The sequence below is a fragment of the Crocodylus siamensis genome, chromosome 1 (assembly GCF_052110815.1).
Source record: "Crocodylus siamensis isolate JL-2025a chromosome 1, ASM5211081v1, whole genome shotgun sequence".
Taxonomy (NCBI): Eukaryota; Metazoa; Chordata; order Crocodylia; family Crocodylidae; genus Crocodylus; species Crocodylus siamensis.
In genome coordinates this window covers 150,460,554-150,487,589 of record NC_143395.1, presented here as the reverse complement: position 1 = coordinate 150,487,589, position 27,036 = coordinate 150,460,554, and the positions used below count along the sequence as shown (strand labels likewise).

The window sequence follows — 27,036 nt, the reverse complement described above, 5'->3', positions numbered from 1 at the left end:
AGGGGATGGGGGAGATGCAGGGGGAATATGGGGGGGGGAGGGGGCAGCAACTCGCCAGTGCCATTTCCCTGCCCATTCTGTTGCCCCTCACTGACAAGCGACACACCCCCAGGCCTGCTGCTGCCTTTCACTTGACCCACTGACCCCAGCCCTGCCAGTGCCTCTCACTCCTAAACAGCAGTACCTTGCCTCTCACCCCTTGCTGGTGCCCCTCACTCCCAACCCACAGCCCTCTGGCACTGCCAGCACTCTGCACACTCAACCCACAGTCACTCATCCCGGACCCTGTGCCCCTCACTCCTGATCTGTTGCCCCCTGCCCTCCTTCCAGCCATGCTGGTGCCCCTCACTCCAGACCCGCAGCTCCCTGCCAGTGCCCCTTATTCCAGACCTGCAGCCTTCTGCCTCCCTCAGCCCTGCTGCCCAAGCAGCTAATGCATTGCGCACGCATTCATGCACACATACTGTCTCACTCTCTCTCTCTCGCTCTCTCTATCCGGTTTGCTAGAGCCCACACAGGGAGCATGTGATCCCCGACAGCCAATCACTTTGCCTGCTGCTCCCAAACCCAAGCAGCCAGGCCAGGAGAACAGAAAACCCAGACAGTTCTTATTTTAACAACTCATCTGGACACAGCACAGGGGTCCAAAAAAGAGGGCATGTCTGGGAAAACCTGGACATATGGTAAGCCTAATGAAACTCCATCATTATTCTGACACTTCACAAAGGACCCATAATCCTGCAACATCAATCACTACCAACTCTAGAGGGCATAGCAGGGAATCCAATCCCAACTGGAAGAAGATCTTCTAAGACAATTATTAAAGGGCTTTTCTAAAGAAAGAAATTCAATCAAGCCTTCTTATTTCTCATTCTCCTTAACCTGATTAAGCCAGTATTACAATGGCAAACAAATAGGCAGTTAAGAGAGCTAAAGGCAAATAAAGGCAGCTTGACAATACTAAAAGCAGTAAATGACTGAAAGCAAATTGTTGTCACTTGACCTGTATCACATTGCCAGAGGCTGAAAGGAAGTCTCTGGGGAGGGGCTTGCTTAGGTGGGGGTGATGATAAATCATGGCAAAGCTGAGTCACTTGTGACAGCCAGGGAAGTATCCGCCTTAGGACCCTGGAGGAGCGGGTGCAGGAGCTCCTGGAGGAGGTTAGCAGGCTGAGGGGGAGGAATCCGTGAGGCAGAGGAGGAAATTGATAGGTATTTTCTTTCTCTGCAGGGTGGTACGACAGAGGAGAGGGCAGCCCGGGATGAGCCCTCCACTGCTGAGTGGCAGACGGTCTCCCGCGCCAGGGCTATTAACCATGTTGCGGCACCAGTTCCTCCTGTCCATCTGGAGAACAGATATGAGGCCCTGGCAGCCCTGGAGGAGGAGGGAACAGTGGAAGATTCCAGGGAGGAGACTCTGCGCACACAATGTCCTGTGCGGGCGGCGGGAGTCAAGAGGCCTATGAGGAGGAAGCGTCGCGTCATCGTGATTGGTGACTCCATCCTGAGAGGTACGGAGGGCCCCATCTGTCGCCAGGATCCCTCAGCACGTGAGGTCTACTGCCTGCCCGGAGCGAAGATTCAGGATGTGAAGGGGATGCTCCAGTCCATCATCCAGCCCACCGATTATTACCCCATGGTCCTCGTCCATGTGGGTACTAACGATGCGGCCAGGAGAGCCCCTGATCGCCTGATGGAGGACTACCATGCTCTGGGAGGCGTGCTGAGGGAGATGGGCGCACAGGCGGTCTTCTCTTCCATCCTGCCAGTGAGCGGTCGAGGCAGACGTCACGAGATATGCATAGCGGAGACCAACTGGAGGCTACAGGAATGGTGCTTCGAGGCGGGCTTTGGCTTCCTCAGCCATGACCGGCACATCGTGATGAGAGACATGCTGGGATGGGATGGGCTCCACCTTTCCCCTAAAGGTAAGCGTGTGTTCTCTTCCAGGTTGGTGAACCTCCTTCGGCGGGCTTTAAACTAGGCTCGTCGGGGGAGGGGGAAGATGAGGGCGGAGGAGATGATGAACTACCAGGCCCAGCAACAGCCAGCGAGCCCAGACCAATGGTCAAAAGGGAGAAACAGGTAAGTGATGGGGGACGGGGCATTGCTGAGACTAGGGGGTCAGTGGGCACAACCGTTGGAGGCCTCAAATGCCTCTACACGAATGCTCGAAGTATGGGGAAGAAGCAGGAGGAACTCGCCCTCCTCCTAGCTGTCACCAGCCCTGACATAGTAGGGATCACAGAAACGTGGTGGGACTCATCGCATGACTGGGCGGTGAGTGTCAAGGGCTATAGGCTGTACAGGAGGGACAGGATAGGAAGGAAAGGTGGAGGAGTAGCACTCTACATCAAGGAGGAATATACTTCCTCGTTAATTAGCAAGGGGGTAGAGGGGGGGCACTCTGAGGTGCTCTGGGTTAGAGTAAAAGGCAGTCCAGGGGAGAGAGACTTAACGGTGGGAGTCTACTATAGACCTCCCAACCAGGGAGAAGAGCTCGACCAGGAATTCTTAGGTCAGCTCACAGAGGCAGTGAGGGCTAAGGATGTGGTCATCATGGGGGACCTGAACTTCCCAGACATCTGCTGGGAGGAGCAGTCAGCCAAGTCTGATCGCTCACGTCGGTTCTTAGCCAGAGTGCAGGACCTCCATCTAACCCAGGAGGTGCACAGTCCCACCAGGGGAGATGCCTTGTTGGACCTGGTGCTGGCCACGGGTGATGACCTGGTGAGGGGGCTGCAGGTGATGGGCCACCTGGGAGACAGTGATCATCGCTTGCTGGAATTCACCATCCAGCGTAAGGTGGCAAAGGGCTGCAGCAAGGCAACAGCCCTAGACTTTAGGAGGGCTGACTTCAACAAGCTAAGGAGGATCGTTGGGGAAGCGCTGAGGACCCAGAGGGGAAGGGAATCAGATGTCGAAGGTGAGTGGTTGCTCCTTAAGGAGACGATCCTCCATGCCCAAAGGGAGGTAATCCCAACAAGGGTCAAAGGGAGCAGGAGGGCACATAAACCCCCATGGCTCACTAAGAGCATCCGGGAATGTCTCCTTGCTAAAAGGGAGGCATATACCCAATGGAGAGATGGGGTCATCACCAAGAAGGACTATGTTACAGTCGCCCGAGGATGTAGGGGGGCAGTCAGGAGGGCCAAGGTAGAGATGGAGATAGGACTAGCTTCCCGGATTAAGGACAATAAGAAGTCCTTCTTCAAATACATAGGGGGTAAAAAGAGGGTCCCGGGTAATGTGGGGCCCCTGCAGGACACGATGGGCAACTTAGTCATCACGCCAGACGATAAAGCTAACATATTTAACGATTTCTTTGCCTCTGTCTTCCTAAGTAGGGACCAGTTCAGCCACCTCCCTGCTGGGCCCCCCTCGGGCCCCGGGAGAGACACGCCTGGGCCAGGGGTTAGCGAGGAGTTAGTTAGGGTACTTCTGGAGAGGCTGGACGTGTTCAAGTCCGCTGGTCCAGACGATCTTCACCCTAGGGTTCTACAGAAACTGGCCGAGGTCATTGTGGGACCCCGGCGCGGCTCTATGAGCACTCGTGGTGCTCTGGCGAGGTGCCGGAGGACTGGAAGAGGGCCAATGTGGTCCCTATCTTCAAAAAGGGAAAAAAAGAGGACCCGGGAAATTACAGGCCAGTTAGTCTTACCTCAATCCCGGGTAAGCTCTTTGAAAAAATTATCCTGGCACACATCCAGGAGGGCCTTGCGGGGGAATGTATGCTCAGGGGCAACCAACATGGGTTCATCAGTGGCAGGTCTTGTCAGACCAACCTGGTGGCCTTTTACGATCAGGTCACCAAATCATTAGACGCAGGGGTTGCTGTGGATGTAGTCTTTCTGGACTTCCGGAAGGCTTTCGACACTGTCTCTCACCCTGTCCTCATCAAAAAGCTGGGAGACTGTGGTGTCGATGCCCACACGGTCAAATGGGTCGCCAACTGGTTGGAGGGCCGCACCCAGAGGGTGGTAGTGGATGGGTTCTTCTCGACCTGGAAGGACCTGGGCAGTGGGGTTCCGCAGGGCTCGGTCCTCGGGCCCGCACTGTTCAACATCTTCATCAGTGACTTGGATGAGGGGGTAGAAAGCACCCTGTTCAAGTTTGCTGATGACACTAAGATGTGGGGGGATGTGGGTGCACTAGAAGGGTGCAATAGGCTACAAGCTGACCTTGACAGGTTGCAACGGTGGGCGGATGAGAATAGGATGGGGTTTAACACTGATAAGTGCAAGGTGTTGCACATGGGGAGGAAGAACCGGCACCACACTTACAGGTTGGGGAACTCCCCTCTTGCCAGCACGGAGACGGAAAAGGATCTTGGAGTCGTCATTGACTCCACGATGAACATGGGCCGGCAGTGTGGGGAGGCAGTCAAGAAGGCCAACCGTACCCTGTCATGCATCCACAGATGCATCTCGAGCAGGTCCAGGGAGGTGATCCTCCCCCTCTATGTGGCACTGGTCAGGCCGCAGCTGGAGTACTGCGTCCAGTTCTGGGCGCCACACTTCAAGAAGGACGTGGACGATATGGAAAGAGTTCAGAGGAGGGCCACTCGTATGATCAAGGGTCAGCAGGGCAAGCCTTATGAGGAGAGGCTATGGGACCTGAACCTGTTTAGCCTCCACAAGAGAAGGTTAAGGGGGGACCTTGTGGCCTGCTACAAACTGGTCAGGGGGGATCAGCAGGTATTGGGGGAGTCCCTGTTCCCCCGTGCGCTGCCAGGAGTGACCAGGAATAACGGTCACAAGCTGGCGGAGGGTAAGTTTAGATTAGATATTAGGAGGCGCTACTTCACAGTCAGGGCGGCTAGGGCCTGGAACCAGCTTCCAGGGGAAGTGGTGCAGGCTCCTAGCCTGGGGATTTTTAAAAGGAAGTTAGATGAGCACCTTGCCGGGGTCATCTGACCCCGGTGCTCTTTCCTGCCAAGGCAGGGGGTCGGACTAGATGATCTACCTAGGTCCCTTCCGACTCTAGCTACTATGAAACTATGAAACTACTAAAATTTCCTTGCATGGCTCCACATATGTCTCATTTTTCCTGCTGCTGGAAGAACATCTGATGAACAGTTTCAATACACTGACCTGGAGAAACTGATGGTCAAAGACTAAACTTTTCACCATGACTCAACACCTAAAGAATGCCCATGGCAAAATGACTAAACCATGTTGACTATCCAGAACTCTAGGTGTCAGCTACCTGACCCCAAAGCTTCAGGGCTGGTCCCCAAAGCAGAGCAAGTGAGGAAATAAAATTGAAGGCCATGGCAAAGAAACAGTAGTACTTTTGCTCTCTTGTACTATTAACATCTGTAGCTGTATGCTTTCCCTTTTCTTGCACCGGCTAGTCAGAGGAAGAAGGTAAGAAAGACTCCAGTTGTTGGTGAGGCCTGGAAGGCCACCCTGAAATCATCCTGAGCATAAAAAAACCTTCTACCACCTGGCTCCAGTTAGCAAATGACAAGGATAATGCGGATAATGGTAAACTGTCATGGAGGGGAAAACCCAAGCAACTGAATCCAGTTAGTCATTATCCCTCCAGGGGCTGCTGAAAGTAGGCATCAAGCAATGCTGGGAAGAGCACTTCAAGACTTTACTCAACTGTGAATCTGAGGTATCAGCCGCCACCATCATGTCCATCCCTCAACGCCCAGGAATAGAACTAGGTTTAAACTAGGTTCACCAGGGACAGGGACACAGAGGAGCATGAGGACACTTCACCGTCAAGCCAGATGACACTCACAGGTAGTACCCAGGTAAGTGACAGGGACCAGGGCAGGCTTAGGAACAAGGGGGCAGCATGGCCACTTATAGGAGGCCTCAAAAGCCTCTACACAAATGTTTGAAGCATGGGGAATAAGCAGGAGGAACTCACCCTCCTGCTAGCTAGGAAAAACCCAGACCTAGTGAAGCTCATGGAAACCTGATGGGATTCTACCCATGACTGGGCAGTAGACATCAGGGGATACAGGCTGTACAGGTGAGACAGAGCAGGGAAAAGAGTAGGGGTGTAGCACTCAAAGAGCAATACACACCCTCAATGATCAGGAGGGGCTTAAAGGAGGGGCAAAATGAGGCACTCTGGGTAAGAATGCAAGGGGGGCATGGGGAAAGGGACTTGATAGTGCGCGTCTACTGTGGACCATCTCACCAGGGAGATGAACTGGACCTGGAATTCTCAGATCAGCTCATGGAGGCTGTAAATTCAAGGGATGTGGTTGTCATGGGTGACCTAAACTACCCAGACATCTGTTGGGAGGAGCAGTCAGCCAGGTCTGACCACTCACGTAGGTTCCTAGCCAGGATACAGGACCTCCACCTAACCCAGGAGGTACATAATCCCACCAGGGGAAATGCCTTGCTGGAATTGGTCCTTGCCACAGACGATGACTTGGTGAGCGGTCTTCGGGTACTCAACCACCTGAGTGACAGTGATCATCCCCTGCTGGAATTTACTATCCAGCGCTGGCTGGTGAAAGGAAGCAGCAAGGCAGAGGTTCTCAACTTTAGGAGAGCCAACTTCTGTAAGCTAATAAAGTTAGTAGGAAAGGCATTGGGATCTTGGAGCTTCAATGAGATGGGAGTCCAAGACAGGTGGTTGTTCCTCAAGAGATGATCTTCCGAGCTCAAAGGGAGTCAGTTCCAATGCGCACCAAGGAGGACAGAAGTGCTAAGAAGCCCCCATGGCTCAGCAAAGGCATCCAGGAATGCCTGAGAGCAAAAATGGAGGCATACAAACAGTGGAAGCAAGGGGCGATCACCAAGGAGGATTACATCTCTGTTGCTTGGGACTGCAGGGATGCTGTTAGGAAGGCCAAGGCAGAGATGGAGCTAGGGCTAGCGACCAGAATTAAGGATAATAAAAAGTCCTTTTTAAAATACATAGGAAGTAAGAAGAAGGCACCGGGTAATGTGGGGCCCCTACAGGATAGGCTTGGCAATCTGGTGATAACAGTAAATGAAAAAGCTGACCTCTTTAACGAATTCTTTGCCCGGTGCCTGAACAGGGACCGGGACATCTCCCTCACTAGAATTGCAGACGGACCCAGGGGAGGCACTGCCATGCCTAGGGTCAGGGATGATTCAGTTAAGGAACTTTTGGAGGGGCTGGATGTGTTTAAATCAGTAAATCCAGATGCTCTTTACCTGAGGGTGCTGAGGGAATTGGCGGGGGTTATAGTGGGGCCCTGGCACAGCTCTATGAATGCTTGTGGAGCACTGGCCATATACCAGAGGATTGGAGAAGGGCCAATGTGGTCCCCATTTACAAGAAGGGGAGAAAAGATGACCCCGGCAATTATAGGCCAGTCAGTCTTACCTCAGTCTTTGGGAAGACTTTTGAGAAAATTATCAAGGCGCATATCTCCAAGGGCCCAGCAGGGGAGGTAATGCTCAACATGGGTTCACTGAGGGCAGATTCTGCCTAACCTGGTTTCTTTTTATGATCAGGTCACAATGTCCCTGGACAAATGCGTCAAGGTTGATGTCATCTTCCTGGACTTTAAGAAAGTCCTTGACATGGTTTCCCACCACAGTCTCTTAAAAAAGCCTGGTGACTGCAGCACTGATGCCTACACAGTCAGATGAGTGGCAAATTGACTAGATGGTTGCACTCAGAGAGTGGTGGTGGATGGGTCATTTTCGACCTGAAGGGATGTGGGTAGTGGAGTCCCCCACGGTTCGGTCCTGGGGCCTGTACTGTTCAACATTTTTATCAGCGATCTGGATGTGGGTGTGGAATGCATGCTGTCCAAATTTGCTGACAACACCAAGTTGTGGGGCAAGGTGGGCATGCTGGAGGGGAGGGACAGAATCCAGCTAGATCTAGACAGGTTACAGTGGTGGGAGGATGACAATAGGATGGAATTCAACAAAGACAAGTGCAGGGTGCTGCATCTAGGGAGAAGGAACCAGCAACACATCTATAGGCTGGGGAACACCCTTCTTGTCAACACGGTGGCAGAAAGGGATCTTGGAGTCATTGTTGACTCCAGGATGAACATGAGCCGCCAATGCGAGGAAGTGGTCAGTAAGGCTAACCACAACTTGTTGTGCATCTACATACTCATCACAAGCAGGTCCAGGGAGGTGATCCTTCCCCTCTATGTAGCACTGGTCAGGCCACAGCTGGAGTTCTGCATCCAGTTCTGGGTGCTGCACTTCAAGAGGGATGTGGCTAGCATCGAGAGGGTCCAGAGAAGGGTCACTTGCATTATCAGGGGGTAGCAGGGCAGGCCCTATGAAGAGAGGCTAAAGGGCCTGAATCTATTCAGCCTCCACAAGAGAAGGCTGAGAGGGGATCTGATGGCTGTTTACAAACTCACCAGGGGGGATCAGTGGGAGTTGGCAAAGCTCTGTTTCCCTGGGCACCATCCAGGGTTACTAGTAATAACGGCCACAAATTGTTAGAGAGAAGGTTCAGGCTGGACATCAGGAGACACTACTTTACAGTTAGGCCTGCCAGGCTCTGGAATGGGCTCCCAAGTGAAGTGGTACTCTCCCCTACTTTGAAGGTCTTCAAGAGGAGGCTGGACAGATATTTGGCTGGGGTGATATGATCCCTATTGCTGCCCGAGGCAGGGGGTAAGACCAGATGATCTGTTTAGGTCCCTTCCAACCCTAATTACTATGATACTATGAACTTCTTGCTGATCCCCCATCCTTCAAGGAAGTCTGGTGTGCTATCACTCAGACAAAGAACAATAAGGTGCTAGGCCCAGACAGCATCCCTACAGAGGTCTTCAAAGATGGTGGAACAGCACTAACGCAAAATTTTCACCAACTCATCAAAATATGGGTTAGTGAGGAAGTTCTACCTGACTTAAAGAATGCCAACATTGTGACCATCTTCAAGAAAGGGGATAAGTCAGTACATGGGAACTACCAAGACATTGCCCTCCTCTCCACTGCTGGGAAGATTCTTACATCCTTCTGAATCGCCTCTTCCCCATTGCTGAAGATGTCCTTCCAGAATCCCAGTGTGGCCTGAGATGATCTTAGGGTACCACTGACATGATTTTTGTTTCACAACAGATCCAGGAGAAGTGAAGAGAGCACCATCAGGTGCTGTTTATGACATTCTCCATCAATCATGACCTCTTCATCAATCATAGACGGTGCTGGCTAGGTTTAGTTGTCCACTGAAGTTCATCAGTGTCCTCAGGCTACTCTACAATGGGATGACCAGCACAGTCCTTTTCAATGGATCAGAGACAGATCTATTTACCATTCATACTAGTGTCATACTGCATCATCACCCCAACTCTTTTTTCCACCTATCTTTATGTGATTTTGTTTCGCATCTGTGACCATCTTCCTCCTGGAATTGAGGTTGAGTAGCAAATGGGTAGTCAGCTTTTCAACCTGCAGTACCTTCGCAGCAACATGAAAACTACCAGTTCTTTGCTGGAGAGTGGGAGAACCTGGGCCTCCCTCTCCCTAGGCAAATTCCATAACCACTGATGTATTTGTGAGAGGGCCCACCTCCTTCATGTAACTTACATGGACTTTACATGACTTCCTGTGTGGAATAGCATCTCACACCCACATAAGTTGCCAAAAATCCTGCTTACGTGGCTAACTTTAGCAGTGTGAATGCTATTTACTCATCTAAAGAAGGGCTTTGATTTGGGCCTTAGGTCTTATGGAGGGTTATTTCCATCTTTCCCCAGTTAATTGGGTAGGGTCTTAGATGGAAAGGAGCCAACTCCTTCAACCTAAGAGTGACACAAAAATATTTCTTTTATTAACATTATGATTCAAAATGAGTACCTTTTGTATTATCTTGGAGATTTGTTAATTTGAATCTATCAAATTATTTTTAATTGTGCCCTTAATTTGATCATTACATTGTTCCATCTTTAATTAGCTTAGTGAAATTTCAGGAAATTAGCTCAGTAATATACTTGCTTAAATGTATATTTGTATACTTATCCTTCTTAAAAAAAATTAAATACAAAAAAAAAAAAGAACTGGTTTGTTCCATCATATTGTAACATATGCCATGAGCCCAAGGACACATGTAACATCAGGTAAGAAATCTACAAGTCACAATGCTTTTGGATTAATAATGTAAGTTGTCTCAGAGGGCCAATTATTCTCTGAAATATAATGCTGCCCCTGGCTTGGGGCTCCTATAGATACCCCTGGCTGCTTTGATTTTAAACTGCCTGTTGCATCCTTTTCTTGTTCCTGAATTTTGTAACCTCCAAACCAGCCTTTTCCTCAACCAGCAAGGTTCAGGGTTGCCAACCCAAGGCAGTTTTTTTTACTGGCAATCTGCCTACCTGCTACCCAGTCATGGTATAGGCAGATCAGAGGCAGCACCAGGAGCAACACTGTAAAGCCCTGAGAAGAGCTACCTTAGGGTGCTGTACTCCTACTCAGACGTCAGGTGGTACTGCTATGCTTTAAAAATGCAGCTAGCTTGTTTTGCAGCTGTAGAGTTTCAGATGTTCCATGCTATTAGGGAGCTGATTTTGTAGAGGTGTTTGTGCTTCCTGACTTATGGATGGTGCAGTGTCTTTATGGAATTTACAGACAGGCATTTTCAGCCTTGTTATTTGTGAATAGTCATAAGTTTACAGACAGTTAGCAACCCTGGCTCGATTACTCCAAGATTTGTACCAATAGAAATGAGAGCAGAAGTTGGTCCTTTTGCAAATTTTACTCACCATCATAAATGCTGCAATCACCGCTTTCTGTGAGAACTCATGGGTTTCTTTTGCTGTGTCGGCAATGTCACCCACTGTTCTTGTGAATGTAGCCATTGATCTCAGAAAGCTCAGCTTTAGACTCAGGTCCTAAACCCCTCCCAGGAACAAAGAAAATAACAGTTTAATGCATTAATGATAGCTCAATACCAGGAGAAGTAAAGCAGCTGAGACCTTATCTAGACTAGGCTATAAAGGTGAGACATTAGATCTGAGTAGCTTTCAACTGGCTACAGTTTTCCACATTCAAAAGTACTGTGCCTTTGTCTTGGTTTGAGTTTTAGAATGTGCTGATTAGATCAAGTAAGTTATTGTGATCTAGCACTGCACATTTACACTGTAGTTTATGCAAGGCCTCCTGGGTCATGTCAAAATACAGTAGCCTGTATCCAGCACCCACCACCTGTATTTTAAAAACAGGTTTTTTTCACTTCACCTAAAAGCCAACGTCTGGTCTCCTTTCCTGCCAGTGGAGAAGGAGTAATTATTATGTGCTGAAACCTTGCAACCTACTTATATTTAACGTTAAAAGACAGTCACAGTTGGGATCCTTTCTAGATGCAGGAAAACCAGGAATGTAAAAAAAAGGCCCAAACGTATTTAGTCTGTCCATACTATCATTTAGTTTAATTCTCATGGGAAATAGAACACTCCATTAAGGTTATAATTAATCATTTTGTGGTGAAAAGAGTTACTTCAGACATTGGGATAAGAGTCTGGAAAACCCCAACTACATCATGGGTAAGTCTTGGAATTTAAAATAAATAAGAAATAAACAGCATGCAACTGGTCTGATCTCATAGTTGTAAAAATATGTAGTCCCTTAATTCCTTTGATCAGATGAAAAGGGATATTTAACAAACTTTTCTGCAGCTTCTAGGCTAAAAAAACTCATAAACCTCCTTCTGCCATGAGACTGTCATAAAGCAAAAATCATAGAATTCCCCTTTTTCCCTGACGCCAACTCTCATAAAAAGGAGAACAAGCAAGATCGCTATATTTGGACATCATTTCATAAACCCACTGAACTGATGAAGGTACTGTCAGTCTCATTTTAATCTCAGAGCTAGCCATGGACATGCAAGGATGGTCACAGGCACTGAGGAAGTGAGTGGGGAATTTTATCTTTTCTTGGAACTGTTTTTCTTAGCACCGAAGCAGAAATCCTTGCCCTGGGAATTACATGAGAGCAAGTCTTCCTTCAGAATCCAGCATGGAAAGCTTTGTAGCCACATTTTGAAGGTGAGCTATGGGATGCCAGACCCAGGAGGCCCACTTTTCAGAACATTCAAGTATTCTGGCAACTCAAGCCATAATACAATGAAGTTTAAAGCCCCATGAGACAAATTTCTAGTACAGACAAGCTGGGCCTAATGAAAAGATTGTTACAACCTTAGGACCTCAGAAGTTTAGGAATGAGTAAGGAATCCATAGCAATTAGTCCTGTACACAGTACCATGGCTGAGGCAGTGCAGCGGCGGAAGTGGTGTAACATTTGGAAGAGAATGTTGTCCACCAAGGGCAGGATACTGTCCTTTGTTTCCATGGCCACTTGGTCATAGCAAAGATGGAGTGTGCTGAATGACCTCCTCCACTCATTCTGCTGTAACAAAAAGGAAGACATACACAGACTCATCTTTGAGATCACTTCCTCTCATGAATGATCTCACACCTCCCTCCCCACAGAACTGCTGCAATCACTAAGTTTTAGACAACTTTCTATAGACTGAGAGAGAACCTGTAGAGAAGCACATGTGTCAGAGACCACAAAGGATTATTATGATAATCTGATCTGACTTCTGAAGTAGCCTAGGCTAGTGATACTCAACCTTTTTCCTTGGCAGGCTAGATGGGCTGTGCCTGGTCAGCCCATGGACCGGATATGACCAGTGGCCCTGATCTGGTGCTGGGGGCAGACACAGCAGGGCCTTATCTGGTCACAAAGAGGGGGTGGGGATGGTAGGGGAGTAGCCTGGGCCATGGAGATGACAGGACCCAGATCTGGGACTAGCTACTCAGATCAAGGACAACAAGAAGTCCTTTTTTAAATACACAGGGGGCAAAAAGAAGGTACTGGGTAACGTGGGGCCCGTGCAAGACACTCTAGGAAATTTTGTTGTCACACCAGACGACAAAGCTAACCCATTTAACAACTTCTTTGCCACCATTTTCCTTAGCAGGGACCGGATCAGCCCCCCCCACCGAGCCCCCCTCAGGCCCCAGGGGAGGCGTACCTAGGCCAAGGGTCAGGGAGGATCTAGTCAGGGAACTTCTAGAGGGACTGGATGTATTTAAATCAGCCGGTCCAGACGATCTCCACCCCAGAGTGCTGAGGGAATTAGCTGAGGTCATTGCAGGACCCCTGGCACAGCTGTATGAGCACTCGTGGTGCTCAGGAGTGGTGCCAGAGAACTGGAAGAGGGCCAATGTGGTTCCCATCTTCAAAAAAGGGAGGAAGGAGGACCCAGGGAACTATAGACAGTCTTACTTCAATCCTGGGTAAGCTTTTTGAGAGAATTATTCTGGCACATATCCACGAGGGGCCAGTGGGGGAGAGCATGCTTGGGGGCAAGCAACACGGGTTCATTAGCAGCAGGTCCTGCCAGACCAACCTGGTGGCCTTGTATGACCAGGTCACCAAATCCTTAGATGCAGGGGTTACAGTGGACACAGTCTTCCTGGACTTTCGGAAGGCCTTCAACACTGTCTCTCACCCCGTCCTCATTAAAGAACTGGGGGACTGTGGCATCGACACCTACACAGTCAGATGGGTCACAAATTTGCTGGTGGGCCACACCTAGAGAGTTGTGGTGGACGGGTCAGTTTTGACCTGGAGGGATGTGAGCAGTGGGGTCCCTCAGGGCTTGGTTCTCGGGCCGCACTGTTCAATATCTTCATCAGTGACTTGGACGAGGGGGTAAAAAGCACCTTGTTCAAATTTGCTGACAACACGAAGATGTGGGGGGATGTGGGCATGCTAGATGGGAGGCATAGGCTGCAGTCGGACCTAGATAGGTTACAGGGGTGGGTGGATGAGAACAAGATGGGATTCAACACTGACAAGTGCAAGGTGATGCACCCGGGGAGGAAGCACCAGCACCATACCTACAGGCTGGGGAACTCCCTTCTTGTCAGTGCAGAGGCAGAAAAGGATCTTGGAGTCATCATTAATGCCAAGATGAACATGAGTTGGCAGTGTGGGGATGCAGGCAGGAAGGCCAACCGTACCTCGTCATGCACCCACAGATGCATCTCGAGCAGGTCCAGGGAGGTGATCCTCCCCCTCTATGCAACACTGGTTAGGCCACAGCTGGAGTACTGCGTCCACTTCTGGGCACCACACTTCAAGAGGGATGTGGACAGCATGGAGAGGGTCCAGAGGAGGGCCACTCACATGATCAGGGGGCAGCAGGGCAGGCCCTACGAGGAGAGGCTACGGGACCTGAATCTGTTCAGCCTCCACAAGAGAAGGCTGAGGGGGGATCTAGTGGCTTGTTACAAACTAGTCAGAGGGGACCAGCAGGCACTGGGGGAGTCCCTGTTCCCCCGAGCACCTCCAGGAGTGACTAGAAATAACGGTCACAAGCTGGCAGAGGGTAGATTCAGACTAGATATCAGGAGGCGCTACTTCATGGTCAGGGCAGCTAGGATCTGGAACCAACTTCCAAGAGAAGTGGTGCTGGCTCCTACTGTGGGGGTTTTTAAGACAAGGCTAGATGAACACCTTGCTGGGGTCATTTGACCCAAATATTTTTTCCTGCCAAGGCAGGGGGTCAGACTTGATGATCTGCTCAGGTCCCTTCCGACCCTAGAAACTATGAAACTATGACCCAGCCCCAATCCAGTGCTACGGAGGGGAGAGGCAAGGTCTGGCCCTGATATGGCTATGCTGTGGGAGATAGTGTGGGAACTTAGGGGGTGGAGGGTGGCTTGTGGGGAGCCTTGTGAGCCAGATGCAATGGCTCTGTAGGCCGTACTTGGCCCATGGGGCAGAGGTTGAGCACCCAGGGCACAGGCTATAGGATTTCACCTAGTGACTATGGCAGTGGAGGAAGAATCATTCTTCCATCCTAACAGAGAATATTACTGAGCCCTGTAACTTGTGAGCAAAACTAGAGGGAATCTAAGCCAGACTTTTGGAAAGACATGTAATTTTGGTTTAAGGCTCATGTGGAAGGAATTCACCAGAGATAAATACTTGGAAAGGAAACATCCATTTATGAATGCCTTAACCCACCACTGAGAAGAGAGGAGTTTAAATATCAGAACAGGTTCAAAGCTAAGCAGCATCCTCTCCTGGTAGCGGCTGTGATACCAACACACTCAAGTTGCCTCTTCCAAGGCAATATGGCAACATTTCTCAATTATGGCATTTGATAAGATCCAGCCCCATAATTCCTTGTTCCAGCCACATAATTCCAGGGAGATTGCTAATATGAATAGTTTCAGGAGAAAGATTTGAGGATAGGGTCCACAATTTGTATCAATGAGACCCAGAGGTTGAGACTGTAATCTTGCAGAGTCAGGAAATTCAGGTTCCCCCAATAGCCTTAACTCTAACACCCTGTGCCTTGCATCTTTTTTCTTTCCTGCTCCAAACAGCTCATGAAGACAGTGTGTTCAGAAAGCAGAACGGATGCAGTTCTGGGCCTCATGGACTCGCATGTTTCCCGAGTTTTACTGCAACTAGAATACCTCACTCCTAACCCAGATTACACATCAGGCAGTGCAATGTCCTGTTTCGCAAGTGCAACTCATAGTGATAAAAGACTTCACTTTCCCTTGTACCGTGAGGCCTGCATACTTGACCCCAGAAATGTCACTGAAAAGAGGCAAACATAGAAAAGCATGCCTTGCAAGCTATGCCTGAGAAGCAGTTTCACAAAAAACAGCAGTTGAGCTCTACCTCACTGAGTGAACCTTCCTCTGGGATCAGCTGGTTACTGAATTCCTGCAGCACCACTAAGGTGTCGTTGAGGTGGCGAGTAGCTGTGAGACTGATGGCAGAAGCAATCCCCTAAAACATAGAGTCATGCCTCAGCCTAGAACAATCTCTTTTTCCATGATCCTCACCTGCATTCCTTACCTTGGCCTCCTCACTTCCCTTCTCAAACTGTGAAGACCTTCACAGGCTTTCCTTTTCATTCCCCTTTCAGACAAGGAGGCATGGCCTTCCATCATTACCCTCCTTCTTCCTCCAGTCTAATGAAAGATCTTTGATAGCTACTTTATACCTTTCTCTTCTCCCTCCTTCACCCTAAGATTATGCAATTTCTCCCACTTCGATGCTTGCAGAGATATTTGAGGGCTCCACAATAATTTGCAGTCCTCCTCTTCAGTATTTGGAAACTCTTTTTGTTCCCTTCCTTCCCCACAAAGATTCATTGCCTAACCCCTCAACTATCCTCACCTCTCTCTCAGCTTCTTCCTGATGAGAAGTTTGCAGTATGATGATGAGATACTCCCTCACAAACTCTTTGCTTCTGGATACCCGTAATACTGTCCCATAAAATTTATATGGGAAATACTACAAAAAAATAACATTCTCATTAAATACACTAAAACAAATGTTGTTCCTGTTAGTAGTTTTGGAGATCATAGTTTGCACTGTCCTGTCCTGGTGGAACAAAAATTACTTCCTCCAAACCATTTTCTATTGATGCTGATGGCCTTGTTCCTTGCTTACACTGATAGGTTGATATTTGGGAAAAATAATTCAGATTCAAGATAATACCTTACGTGTTTTCAAAAAAAATGCACCATTATGGTCACCATTTGGTTGAAAGTAAGAAATGGTAGTTTATGGCAGAGGTAATAAGGGCTAGATACTATCTGACTGATTTCTTTACTATCTGATGGACAGTATTGTGGTACATTATAACTCTGCAAAATGAAATTTTGATTCTTTTCATGTATCTAACAGTGAAATATTACTGCTTTGAAGATTGCACCTGGCCATCATCACCGATAGTATTTGGAATGTAGCTTTTCCACATCACTATCATCATCTATTTACTGAAGCTGAGATTTTAGTGCATGTTTCAAAGCAGGCCCATAATTCCATACATAAGCAGGAAAACTGGGGCACTGGTTTTTATGAGCTGTCAAGTGTTCAGCACTTCCAGTGACTATTCTGGCAATATGCTGTCTAATACTATCAGAGGATCTGGATCCAGAGTTGGAGAAATGTAGGCAAGAAGACAGTTGGAGGGAAATATTGCTCTTGAAAAGCAGATTTTCCCATCTATCATAGACCATAAATGGTGACTTATTAGCATTTTATGCAGCATACAATATTCTATAGAGATTTTTAGTGGGTCATTATACAACAGTTATGGCAGAAGTATATTTTAAAAAGGCATGAAATGAGAAGAGGCTAAGTGCTTAAGTATCTGCTTAATTTAAACATATGAAGAGTACTACTGAAGTCAACAGAAGTCAAATAGGAATTTACAAATTCTAATACAAAATAGAACAAAAGAACTCTAACTTGTGTTTCTTAAACACCAACCTTATAATTCAGGCTATCTAGCATTCTTTTATCTCCCCAGAAACATTAACAACTCTGGAAGACTTCACTTACTGTTTCACTCTTATACAATCAATAAATAGAGGACTGACCTTATCTTGGGGCCCCTGAGAGTAGCTTTTGCTTTTTACAAGGATCTCATCTACAAGCTCACGGGACCATGCATCATCCATAATGGATTCCACTGACATTCCTAAAAGCTGTTGGAGGGTAGGATAAAGAATCTGTTACAAATATTTATACTCCTCAAACTTATTGCTGCCTTCTATTTTCAAAATAGTCTAGGACTTAGAGATAGAAACTACAAGATGATTCACTTCCTCTGGTATCCTGGCTCTGACCACAGCCTTGGCAGATACTTCAGAGATAAGTGTATGTAAGTATAAGACAGGTTGGAGACCTGACCTTATGCCCATAATGCACCAGCCAACATAGCCATGTCAGTATACTGACAGACATGCATTGCACCGAGTATAGACCTAATGCATGTTACTTCCACTCCAGAGTGGAAGGAAGAAGGTGGATCTTCAACAACCCCATAATGTGCTGCTAGAGTCATAGTTGTAAGGCAGGGGTGGCCAAGTTGCAGCATGCATGCCATAAGTGTTACACAGCAGATCAGAAAGGGGACAAACAGTGCAGTGGTAGATAGGATAAGAAGCAGCAAGCAGAGCAGCGGACTGGGTAGGGAGCATTGGGCAGGAAGGAGAAAGCAGAGTAGCAGATTGTACAGTGGAAGGGGATCAGAGAGGCACTTGGGGAGGGTGCAGGGCTAATTGTGGCATGCCTGCCAAAAAAGTTGGCCCCCATTGTTGTAATGCATGCCATGTTTGGAAACACTGGCATTGTTCTGTTGCTGTGTAGATATATTTGGAAAGGATATGCAAAGCAACTTATCATATCATATAATAGGAGAAACATCAATGATTCTTTGCTTAGTGTGAATGGAACACAACAGAGATACTGATGATGGGATAAAGAAGATGGATGTTAGAAAGAGGGCTGACTTTTACCATAAGCAGCTTGCCCTTCCATGTCTTCTCTTCCAGAGTTTCCTTATTATGTTCTGGAAGGGACAGAAATTGTTGCTGGTTAGCAAAAATGGTATAAATGCTGTTCAGACTGAGTCAGCAAAACACAATGGAAACCTAGAATGTCAGTGAAAAGTGAGTTGCACCAAATAAGATGGATGCTTTTGCTTGATTATCAACATGTCAGTATGAAATATGAGCAAACCACGTAACCACTGAAAGAATTACAAAAGTAAGAGCCAGATTTGCCATCTCTTGAACTCTTTTAATTGAGCTGAACACCTTTCTGGAAATTGTTCTTTTGTCAAACATGTTCTTGGGTTCAACAGAGCAGTGGTTTTCAAACTTTTTCACACTGGGACCCATTAGCATAACAATCAGCTTGCTGTGACCCACACCCTCAGGGTGTCTCTTTCTCTCTCCCTCTCTCTTCCCTCCTCCTCTCTCTTCCTCTTTCTTCCCTGCTTCCCCTTCCAAAAGAGAGAAAGAAAAGCATGTTTGCAATTAAACCCTATCAAGCTGGGTATGCAAGAAAAAGACACATTTTGTGTATTTATTCACTAATGTGAGACATCAACCCCCAATACTCAGCTAGACACATTCAGAGAAGACAGTGTGAAAATAAAAACTTCAAATAACTTTTGCAGGAGCAAGAGCATATAGGTCTACAAAATGTTTCCCAACACATATTCCTGTCACTTCTGTGGGGTGATGCAACTGAACTGTTTGCCAATTGTAAATGGGAAGGACTGATCACACACACCAGCTGTTTGATGTTCTGCTCCCCTACCTTCCAGATATTTTATGAGCTCAGGAATCTGCTCTGTCCACAGCTGCCCCAAAACTGAGTGCATCACAGGGTGAAGAGAATTGATAGGGTGGAGGGCATGAAGCAGTTGGAGGGCAATAATCCCAGAATCCCCACCCTTGTAGGGATACAATGAAATTACCTGATAAATGAAGAGACAGAGTTAAATTTAAGGCACTAACAATGAAAGGAAAGTTAGGAGATTCAGTTCTAATGCTACACATTGTCTCTTAAAATATCACTTGTGTATGGATGGGGACCAGCAGAGGGGCTGGAAGGGACCTTACATATCACTGGATCCAGCCCCCCTGCACTTGGGGAGGAAAGACTTCTGGGATCAGATGATCTCATCAAGATGGGCATAAAGACATTGTTTGAAGATCATCAGGATGTGTGACTGCACTACCTCTGGGGGAGCCTGTTCCAAACCCTTGGTACTCAACTCATAAAGAAAATTTTTCTTATGTCTAGCTTGAAGCAATCCTCAGTCAGCTTGTGCCTATTATTTCTTGTCCTTCCCTGGGGGGGCCTTGGGGAACAGATGCTCCCCCAGGCCCTGATGTACAACCTTGATATACTTATAAGCTGCCACCAAGTTCCCTCTGAGTTTTCTCTTCTCCAGGCTGAATAGTACCAAGTCTTTCAGCCTCTCCTCATATAACCTACTCTCTAGGCCTCTAATCATGTGCATGGCTGTCCTTTGGACTCTCTCAAGCTTCTTCACCTCCTTCCTGAAGTGCAGCACCCAGAACTAGGCATGGAAATCCAGCTGCAGCCTCATCAAGGCTGAGTAGAGAGGGAGGAGGACATTCTTAGACTTGCTTGAGATGCCTTGGTAGATGCATGCCAGTGTTTGATCTATCTCTGCCAGCTATGCCATTGTCTTGTTGGTTCATGTTCATTTTGTTCACATTCATTATCACGACACCCAGGTCTCATTCAGATTTTGTTCTAGCAAGCATAGCACTGCCAAGCCTGTAAGTGTGTTGTGGATTATATCTCCCCAGATGGAGCACTTTACATTTCTCCATATTAAATGACATCAGATTGAGGTCCACCCACCTCGCAAGCCTACCCAGGACAGGGGGTCAGACTTGATGATCTACTGATGTCCCTTTCAACCCTAATGTCTATGAATCTATGAAAGGTCAGCCTGTATTGCCAGCCTGTCTCCAAGCATGACCACACTCCCCTATAGTTTGGTATCATCTGCGAACTTTGCTAGTTCACTTTTAATACCTGAATCCAAATCGTTGATGGACATGTTGAAAAATACTTGTCTGAGTACTGAACTCTGAGGGACACCACTGGTCACCCTCCACCATGATGACTCAGTTCCATCAATCTATTCTCTGGGTCCTACCACAGAGCCAGTGACCTAGCCACTGGACCGTAAAGTAGCTGAGGCTGCATTTTCCCAATTTTTTCATGAGGACTTCATGGGAGACCAGCTGTAACATGGCAGCTTTGTACCTTTGGCAGTGGCAGTGCATGGGGCAGGGATGGCTACCATGCTGCGATACCAGCTATTTTGGCACCCCTCTCCCAAAGTCATTGCTTAAGACCACTGCCCTGAACACTCCTATTCAGATTTACTACAGGTGACCAGCATTGTCTGAAATAGCTATATATCTGAGCAGTCCCACAAGAGCATGCAAAAATCTGAATGGCAGATTTTAGAGATAAGCCCATCAAGCATGATATAAGAAAACCTTGGTTGGCCTAAACACAGCACACTAGTTTCACAGATAACAAATTTTAAATGTCTTATGATATAGTACTGAATTAGGTGCAAATATTCTGCACCAAAGAAGTGAATTACAGGTCCAATCACTTACTAAAAGGCGTAGCAAGAGTGCCTGAGGTGTTGGGAGCTCAGCCGCTGCCAAAAGAAGAAAGAGAACCACATTGAAAGAGAGAACATTTCTTGTGCAAAATAGAGCAGTATCTGAATGGAAGGCAAATTATTGCATAAGAACGAGCCACCACTTCCCCTGTGCTCCCCTTCCATCCCCTCCCCCCCCATTTAAGAGAAATAAAATTAGAAAACTTTTACAATCATTATTTCAAAAGAGAAAACAAATATGTAGATTGTGGAACCTCCCAGACACTACTGCACAAACTAACAACACCCCCAGAGCATTCACATGCCTTCTTGGGAATGAACTTTGCTTTGCATTTCAGGTGCCCTTCAGGGGTCTTAATCCAAACTAATTCAATCTCATCCATGATAGAAAGATGAACTGTAGAAGACCACAAATGAAAAAAAAATGTGTTATGCTCCAAAATAACTCAAGATGGAATTGATATACAGGTTTCCCTCACTTTATGTGGGTTCTGCATATGTGAATTTGCTTTTATGCAATGACCCTTTTTACACCTCAAATTCGTTATATGCAAGGTAAATTAACTCTTATGCGATCAGCAAAAGGTAAGTCTGTGGGGGGAGGGGAAAGGGCCATGGGCGTGGGGTGGGGGCAGATGGAGGGAGCAGGGCACAGGCAGGAGCAGGGGCTGGGGTGAGTGGGGCCTCAATCTGCTCCCCCCACCAGTGGTGAGAGAGGGAGTAGGACTGGGGCACAGGCAGACATTGCACAGCAGGAGCAGGGCGCAGGACAGGGGGCTCTTCCCAGTGAGGGGGTTGGGCCATGCTGTGCTTGGGGCGGGTGGCAGTGGCTCTGGGAGAGGGCCTATGGGGGCAGGCTGCAGCCACCCCAAAATTTGCCATAGCCCCCCCAACAACCGTCCCAACACTGACATCTCCCACCCTGAGTGCAGCACAGCCCAAACCCCCTGCTGGGAAGAGCTCAGCATGGCCCCCAGCCCCAGCCCCCAGTGGCAGCCCGTAGCAGCAGGAGCTGCACCCAGCCCGCACCCCACCCCACCCCACTGTGCAACACCTGCCTCTGCTCCAGCCTCAGCCCCAGCCCCAGTCCCAGTCCCAGCCCCAGCCCCAGCCCCACTCCCTTCCTAACCACTAGTGGGGTTGCAGATTGAGGCACCACTCAGCCCATCCCCTGGGGCTGGACTCGTCCTGGCGGGGGTGTTGGGCTGCGTTGCGCTCAGGGCGGGCAGTGGTGGAATGAGAAGAATGATAATATCTGGTCAATGCACGGCACCATCTAAAATAATCAGAAGCTAAGTAGACTACCAGTGCTAGTGTGATGTTCTAACCCTTCTAGCTCCTCTCTTCAGGATCACACTGGGAAGAACCCAGCGCTGCCCCAGCCCCAGCAGACTTACCTGCTGCCAACGCAGTAGAGGTCTTGGAATGTACCCCTGTTTGTTACCTTGTAAAGTGGGTTCCCCTTATGTGAATTTGAGTTATGCAGTTTTTCAGGAACACATCTACCACATAAAGCAAGGGAAACCTGTATTTATCTATGACTTCCCTCATCCTGGAAATGTCCTTCATATGCCTGTGCTTTCACCCAGATGTCCCTCCCTTCTTGTAAGGCCCTTTATTTATAGTGTTATAATGTTCAAAGCTAGAATGCTGACAAAGAGTTTTTGGTCAATGGATGACAATCTAATTGCTATCCACAAACTCAGCACATTTCATTGGCTGTTTGAATCTACGTATGCTTATGAGTATGTATGAGTGTAGGTAGTTACGTGAGCTGAATTCTGTGTCTGTTTGAAGAACCCACAGGTATGGTGTTGCCTCTTGCTAGACACTTATATGTCTTCCTATCATCAGCCCTGTAACCTTCTCCAGCAGAAAGTTCCATTCAAATAGTAAATAGTAAGGCAATCAATTGAATGCAGCTCTTCTGATACTAACGCCTTCTGTGTAATTCTCCCAGGTAAGGTGATCTGCCTGCAATTCTTGACTTTAGAAGCAAAGATGTCAAGGCCTTGCCAACTGGGATGAAAGTGTTGGTATACTCCAGAGGGCACACAACTTGCATTAACATTTTCCAGGGCACCTGAAAGCAATGAGCAGCAGATGATGAGTCATTGTTATTTATGTGATTCCTTGAACAATCCTATGGCTTTTCTTTCTTATTAGGGGGAAAAAAGCTTCTTTTTACCCATTCCTTTGAGATGATGCAACCTGATGAATATTCTTGAATACTAATGTAATTCAAGTAGGCTGAGCATTTTACAGAAAGCGCAGTCAGCAGGCTCAAAGAGGGAAGATATTTTTCTTTCCCTAGTGAATCACCTCCTCTTATCTTTGTGACTGGCCAGGGAGAACCTGCTGTGGGAGGAATGCACTGGAAGGAAGAGTCCTTTGGCATGTGCCCTTGCAAGTGCATGCAAGCAAGGAATTTAGAAGGCAGCATTTAGCTGGAACTCCTGGGAAGTGTTGTCATTCAGCTTGCAGTCATGCTTACCAAGTGTAGGGTGCTAATGCTGTACTTCTGGATCATTTCACCATTCCAGTCATCTCTGGACTTCTATAAATAGGTAGAGAATCAGAACTAATTAATCTGCTTAGTTTCTAAACTCACAGTGACTGAGAATGAGTAGGCAAAAAAGAAGTTGGAGGAGGAGCTGCTCATGTTGAGGGGAATATCTGCAAGACAATTATTTGGTCCAAATATGGAGTTCCTTACCAAAGCCATTGAAATCTTGCCTAATCACTTCCTTAATCCAAACAGTCCCTGCAAAAAGTACTTTCCATTAATTTTCAAAAAGCAAAATTTTTCCCCACTGACATTAGGTTTGTAAATTTTTGTTTCTAAGTCTCTTGTATTTTGGGACTTGAACTACTTAATCTTGTCCTTTTAAATACAAACCAGGGGAAAATGAACTCATAAGCTGGCATGCTCTCAGCTGACACTGACTTTGGAAAATATACCTTAGTCATCATGGTGAAGAGAAGAATGATAATATCTGGTCAATGCATGGCAGCATCTAAAATAATCAGAAGCTAAAGTAGACTACCAATGCTAGTGTGATGCTCTAACCCTTTTCTAGCTCCTCTCTTCAGGATCACATGCCCTAGCACTTTGATATTCAGAATACATTTTTGAAGTTCTGCTATTTACAAAAAACTGAAAATAGGGGCAAAACAATGCTGAGGGATAATGTCACAACATGCAAATGAACCAAAAAAACTCCAGGTGTCAGGCTATCAAATGAAATTATTAGCTCCAATAAGTGGCCCATGGCAACACATACTAAAAGCACTTGGACGCTCAATTGAATATCATGTAGAAAACAGCTAGTTCCTAGTGGAATGGGGAGGCAACTATTTAGGCACTGGCCACTGTGGAGATGGTGTGAGACTAGCAGGAGGAGCACATCTCATCCAACCAATAACACCATTTCTCAGGGCGCATCTACACAAGGCACTACATCACTGTAGAATGTGCTACTGTGACGTAGCATCAGTGGGCATGAACCATGATGCTGCCGCTACTACACAGTAACTTGTTGCTACTGCACAGTAGGGTCAGAAATAACCCACGTGGCACCAGGACTGCCCAATAACAACTGCACAGTTAGGTGCACTTATAGACGTGCTCTCAGACAGTGGAGATGCGCACTGTCATACCCTATAGCTGGGTTATACTTACTCTAGATGGGAATGCTGGGGGAAATTCTAGCATTGACCTGTGAGTAAATCCCTGCAGGCAGATAAGCATGAAGCATGAATTTAGGTTGAACAGGGAGGAGGCTTAATCATATTCCTGTAGACTGAAAAGGGACTCATCTTGAAAAGGGAATGAGAAGGAGGGAGGAGGAACAAAGCATAACAAAGGCGATAGCACAACAAGGAATACAAAGGGTGAGTGCAAGAGAACTAACCAATGAAAGATGGCGGGGGTGGGCAAAATAAAAGGAAATGTGAGCCCTATGAGACCACAGGAGCACCCTTTCAGCTCCTGAAATAGCATAGGTTGCTGAAGCATGATAAGGGGACAGAAAATAGTAGTATGACACTTTTTACATTGATGGCACACTGTAGTGTAGACATCTATGACAGGAAAGCTCATCAGGGATTGAAAAAAAACAGAAAGAGGGCAACAACAACTGTTAAGAGGGAAAAGGGGAAGAGGTTAAAACTTAAAGCGAATTTTTCCCTGTTTCTTACTGTGGTGCAGACAACGTGCTCACACTGTTGGATGAGGAAATCCACTAGCACTTTTCCTCCTGGTAGGGTAAGGTACCTGCAGCATCCCAAGCTTCTAATTAGCTGCAAGAGAGGTCTCTTCACCTTCAGGAGAGCCTCACATGAACAGAGCAAAAGACATTTTAAAATCCAGGCAAGTATCACCCACAAACTGGTTGATAAGGAGAAAAGGAGACAATTTTGTGATCACTAAACTTTCATTTGTCATGTTGGAAGTAGAGAAAGTCTCCTTCTTCCCCTTTCTCCAGTTCTGCACATCCACTAGGATATACGACATATACATATATTCAGTCATTCATTCAGTCATTCATTTACATATTTATACATAGTTAAGCTTTCTATTGTGTTTTTAGTTAATAACAGAGCAAAGAGAACAAGCAATCTGCTCTGCTTAATCAGATGAATAGGGTTTAATTAATCATTAATAAGACATCAGAGAAAACAGCTACAGCACAGTGATCCTAGAGCTACCAGACCAAGGGGGCAAAGCCTTTTCCATAGTTAGCCTTGTAGTTCTGTCGGCCAGTGAAATTCATCTCCCACACTAGAGATTTGAGACAAGTCTGTTCCCAGATACCGAGAATCTTTCTTACCAGCTCAGTGTTTTCCGTTATGAGGAGGGCCACAGACTGTACCAGGACATTTTTTACTTTGTCCATATGGGGAACTGAAAAAAAAAAAGCAGGCACAAGGTTTGATACATTGAAATCTATCACAGGAAGCCCTTCACACTTTTTAATTTATAGCTCTCTCGCCTGTTAGTGGTTTGGTTTAATTCATCTTAGCCTCCCAAACAAAGTTATTGAAACAATCATATTCTTTGACTGCTTCATTTCAGGATACCCTATCAAGACAGGCTAGCACTGCATTATAGATACACTGGCCTGGAAGAGGCCTCTTGGGCCACTAAGCCCAGTGTATTCACAGGTAGCCAATAACCCAGGGGTGTCAAACTCATTTGGTCTAACAGGATGGATGAGTGGTGTGGGTCCCATTTATAGGCCAGTCTGTCCAGACTGAAACCTTCTCCCAGCCAGGATCCAGGGCCCACAGCACCCACTTCAAGATCCATGCTGCATGTGGCACCTACCCCACATGCAGCAACCCCACTGCCTCCTGCTGGTTCAGGACCTGCACCACACATGGTGCCAACTCCAGCCAGTCCATGACATGCTCTGCACATGGTGCATGCCCCAGCTGGTCTGGGGCTGTGCCATGTGTAGCACCTACCCCAGCTGGCCTGAGACTCACGCTGTATGTAGAATCTGTGGGCAACGAGCCAAGTGTGGATCATGGACCAGCTGCGGTGGATACCACATGTGGTGTGCATCCCATATGTGGTGTGTAAAGCTGTTAGGAAATTCACATTCAAGGTTTTAACACTGAGCTTAAATTCAGAGCAAGCTCCTCAGCTTGAATCAGCACAGCTCCACTGAAATCAGCCAAATACGTGTCTAGCCTGCAGGGACTGCAGGCATGGAAAATCCATTTTTTTAATGAGCCTATGTGTCTTTCATGCACATGAAAGTGAAGAATCCGCTGACTGAACCGGCTGACTGACCGGCTGGGGAGCAAATTTTCTCCTGATGCAGGTGCATGATGGGCACATCTACACATGCAATTGAGCCTGAATTTTCTGCGCAGAAAATTCAGGTGCCTTAAATTGCGCCCCAACACATATCTGAATGTCCACCCACCGGGAACAAATTTCCTCCCAATGGAAACAGTTTAGCTTATGGCTCCTCCTGCCCTGCTCTGCCCCCACTGCAGCATCCAGGGGCAGCTGCAGGCTCCCCCAGGGCCAGCCCTGGGGTGGCAGAGGGCACAGAGGATGGTCCTGATCTCCAGGGGATGGGAGAGAGC

At 47.4% G+C, this 27,036-nt stretch overlaps 1 protein-coding gene across 1 annotated transcript in view; it reads right to left on the bottom strand.

The window, feature by feature from the left end:
* Positions 1-27,036, bottom strand: part of LOC149873467 (maestro heat-like repeat-containing protein family member 1) — a 72,201-nt gene that overhangs the window by 41,332 nt on the left and 3,833 nt on the right. Inside the window, exons 4-13 of the mRNA XM_090045281.1 lie at positions 25,767-25,840; positions 25,135-25,269; positions 23,429-23,491; positions 22,873-23,017; positions 20,927-20,970; positions 19,071-19,230; positions 18,263-18,315; positions 17,342-17,449; positions 12,177-12,323; positions 10,682-10,810 (exon numbers count right to left, since the gene is read on the bottom strand). Coding sequence (XP_089901407.1) covers positions 10,682-10,810; positions 12,177-12,323; positions 17,342-17,449; positions 18,263-18,315; positions 19,071-19,230; positions 20,927-20,970; positions 22,873-23,017; positions 23,429-23,491; positions 25,135-25,269; positions 25,767-25,840 — 1,058 coding nt within the window. The remainder of the gene's footprint in view (positions 1-10,681; positions 10,811-12,176; positions 12,324-17,341; positions 17,450-18,262; positions 18,316-19,070; positions 19,231-20,926; positions 20,971-22,872; positions 23,018-23,428; positions 23,492-25,134; positions 25,270-25,766; positions 25,841-27,036) is intronic.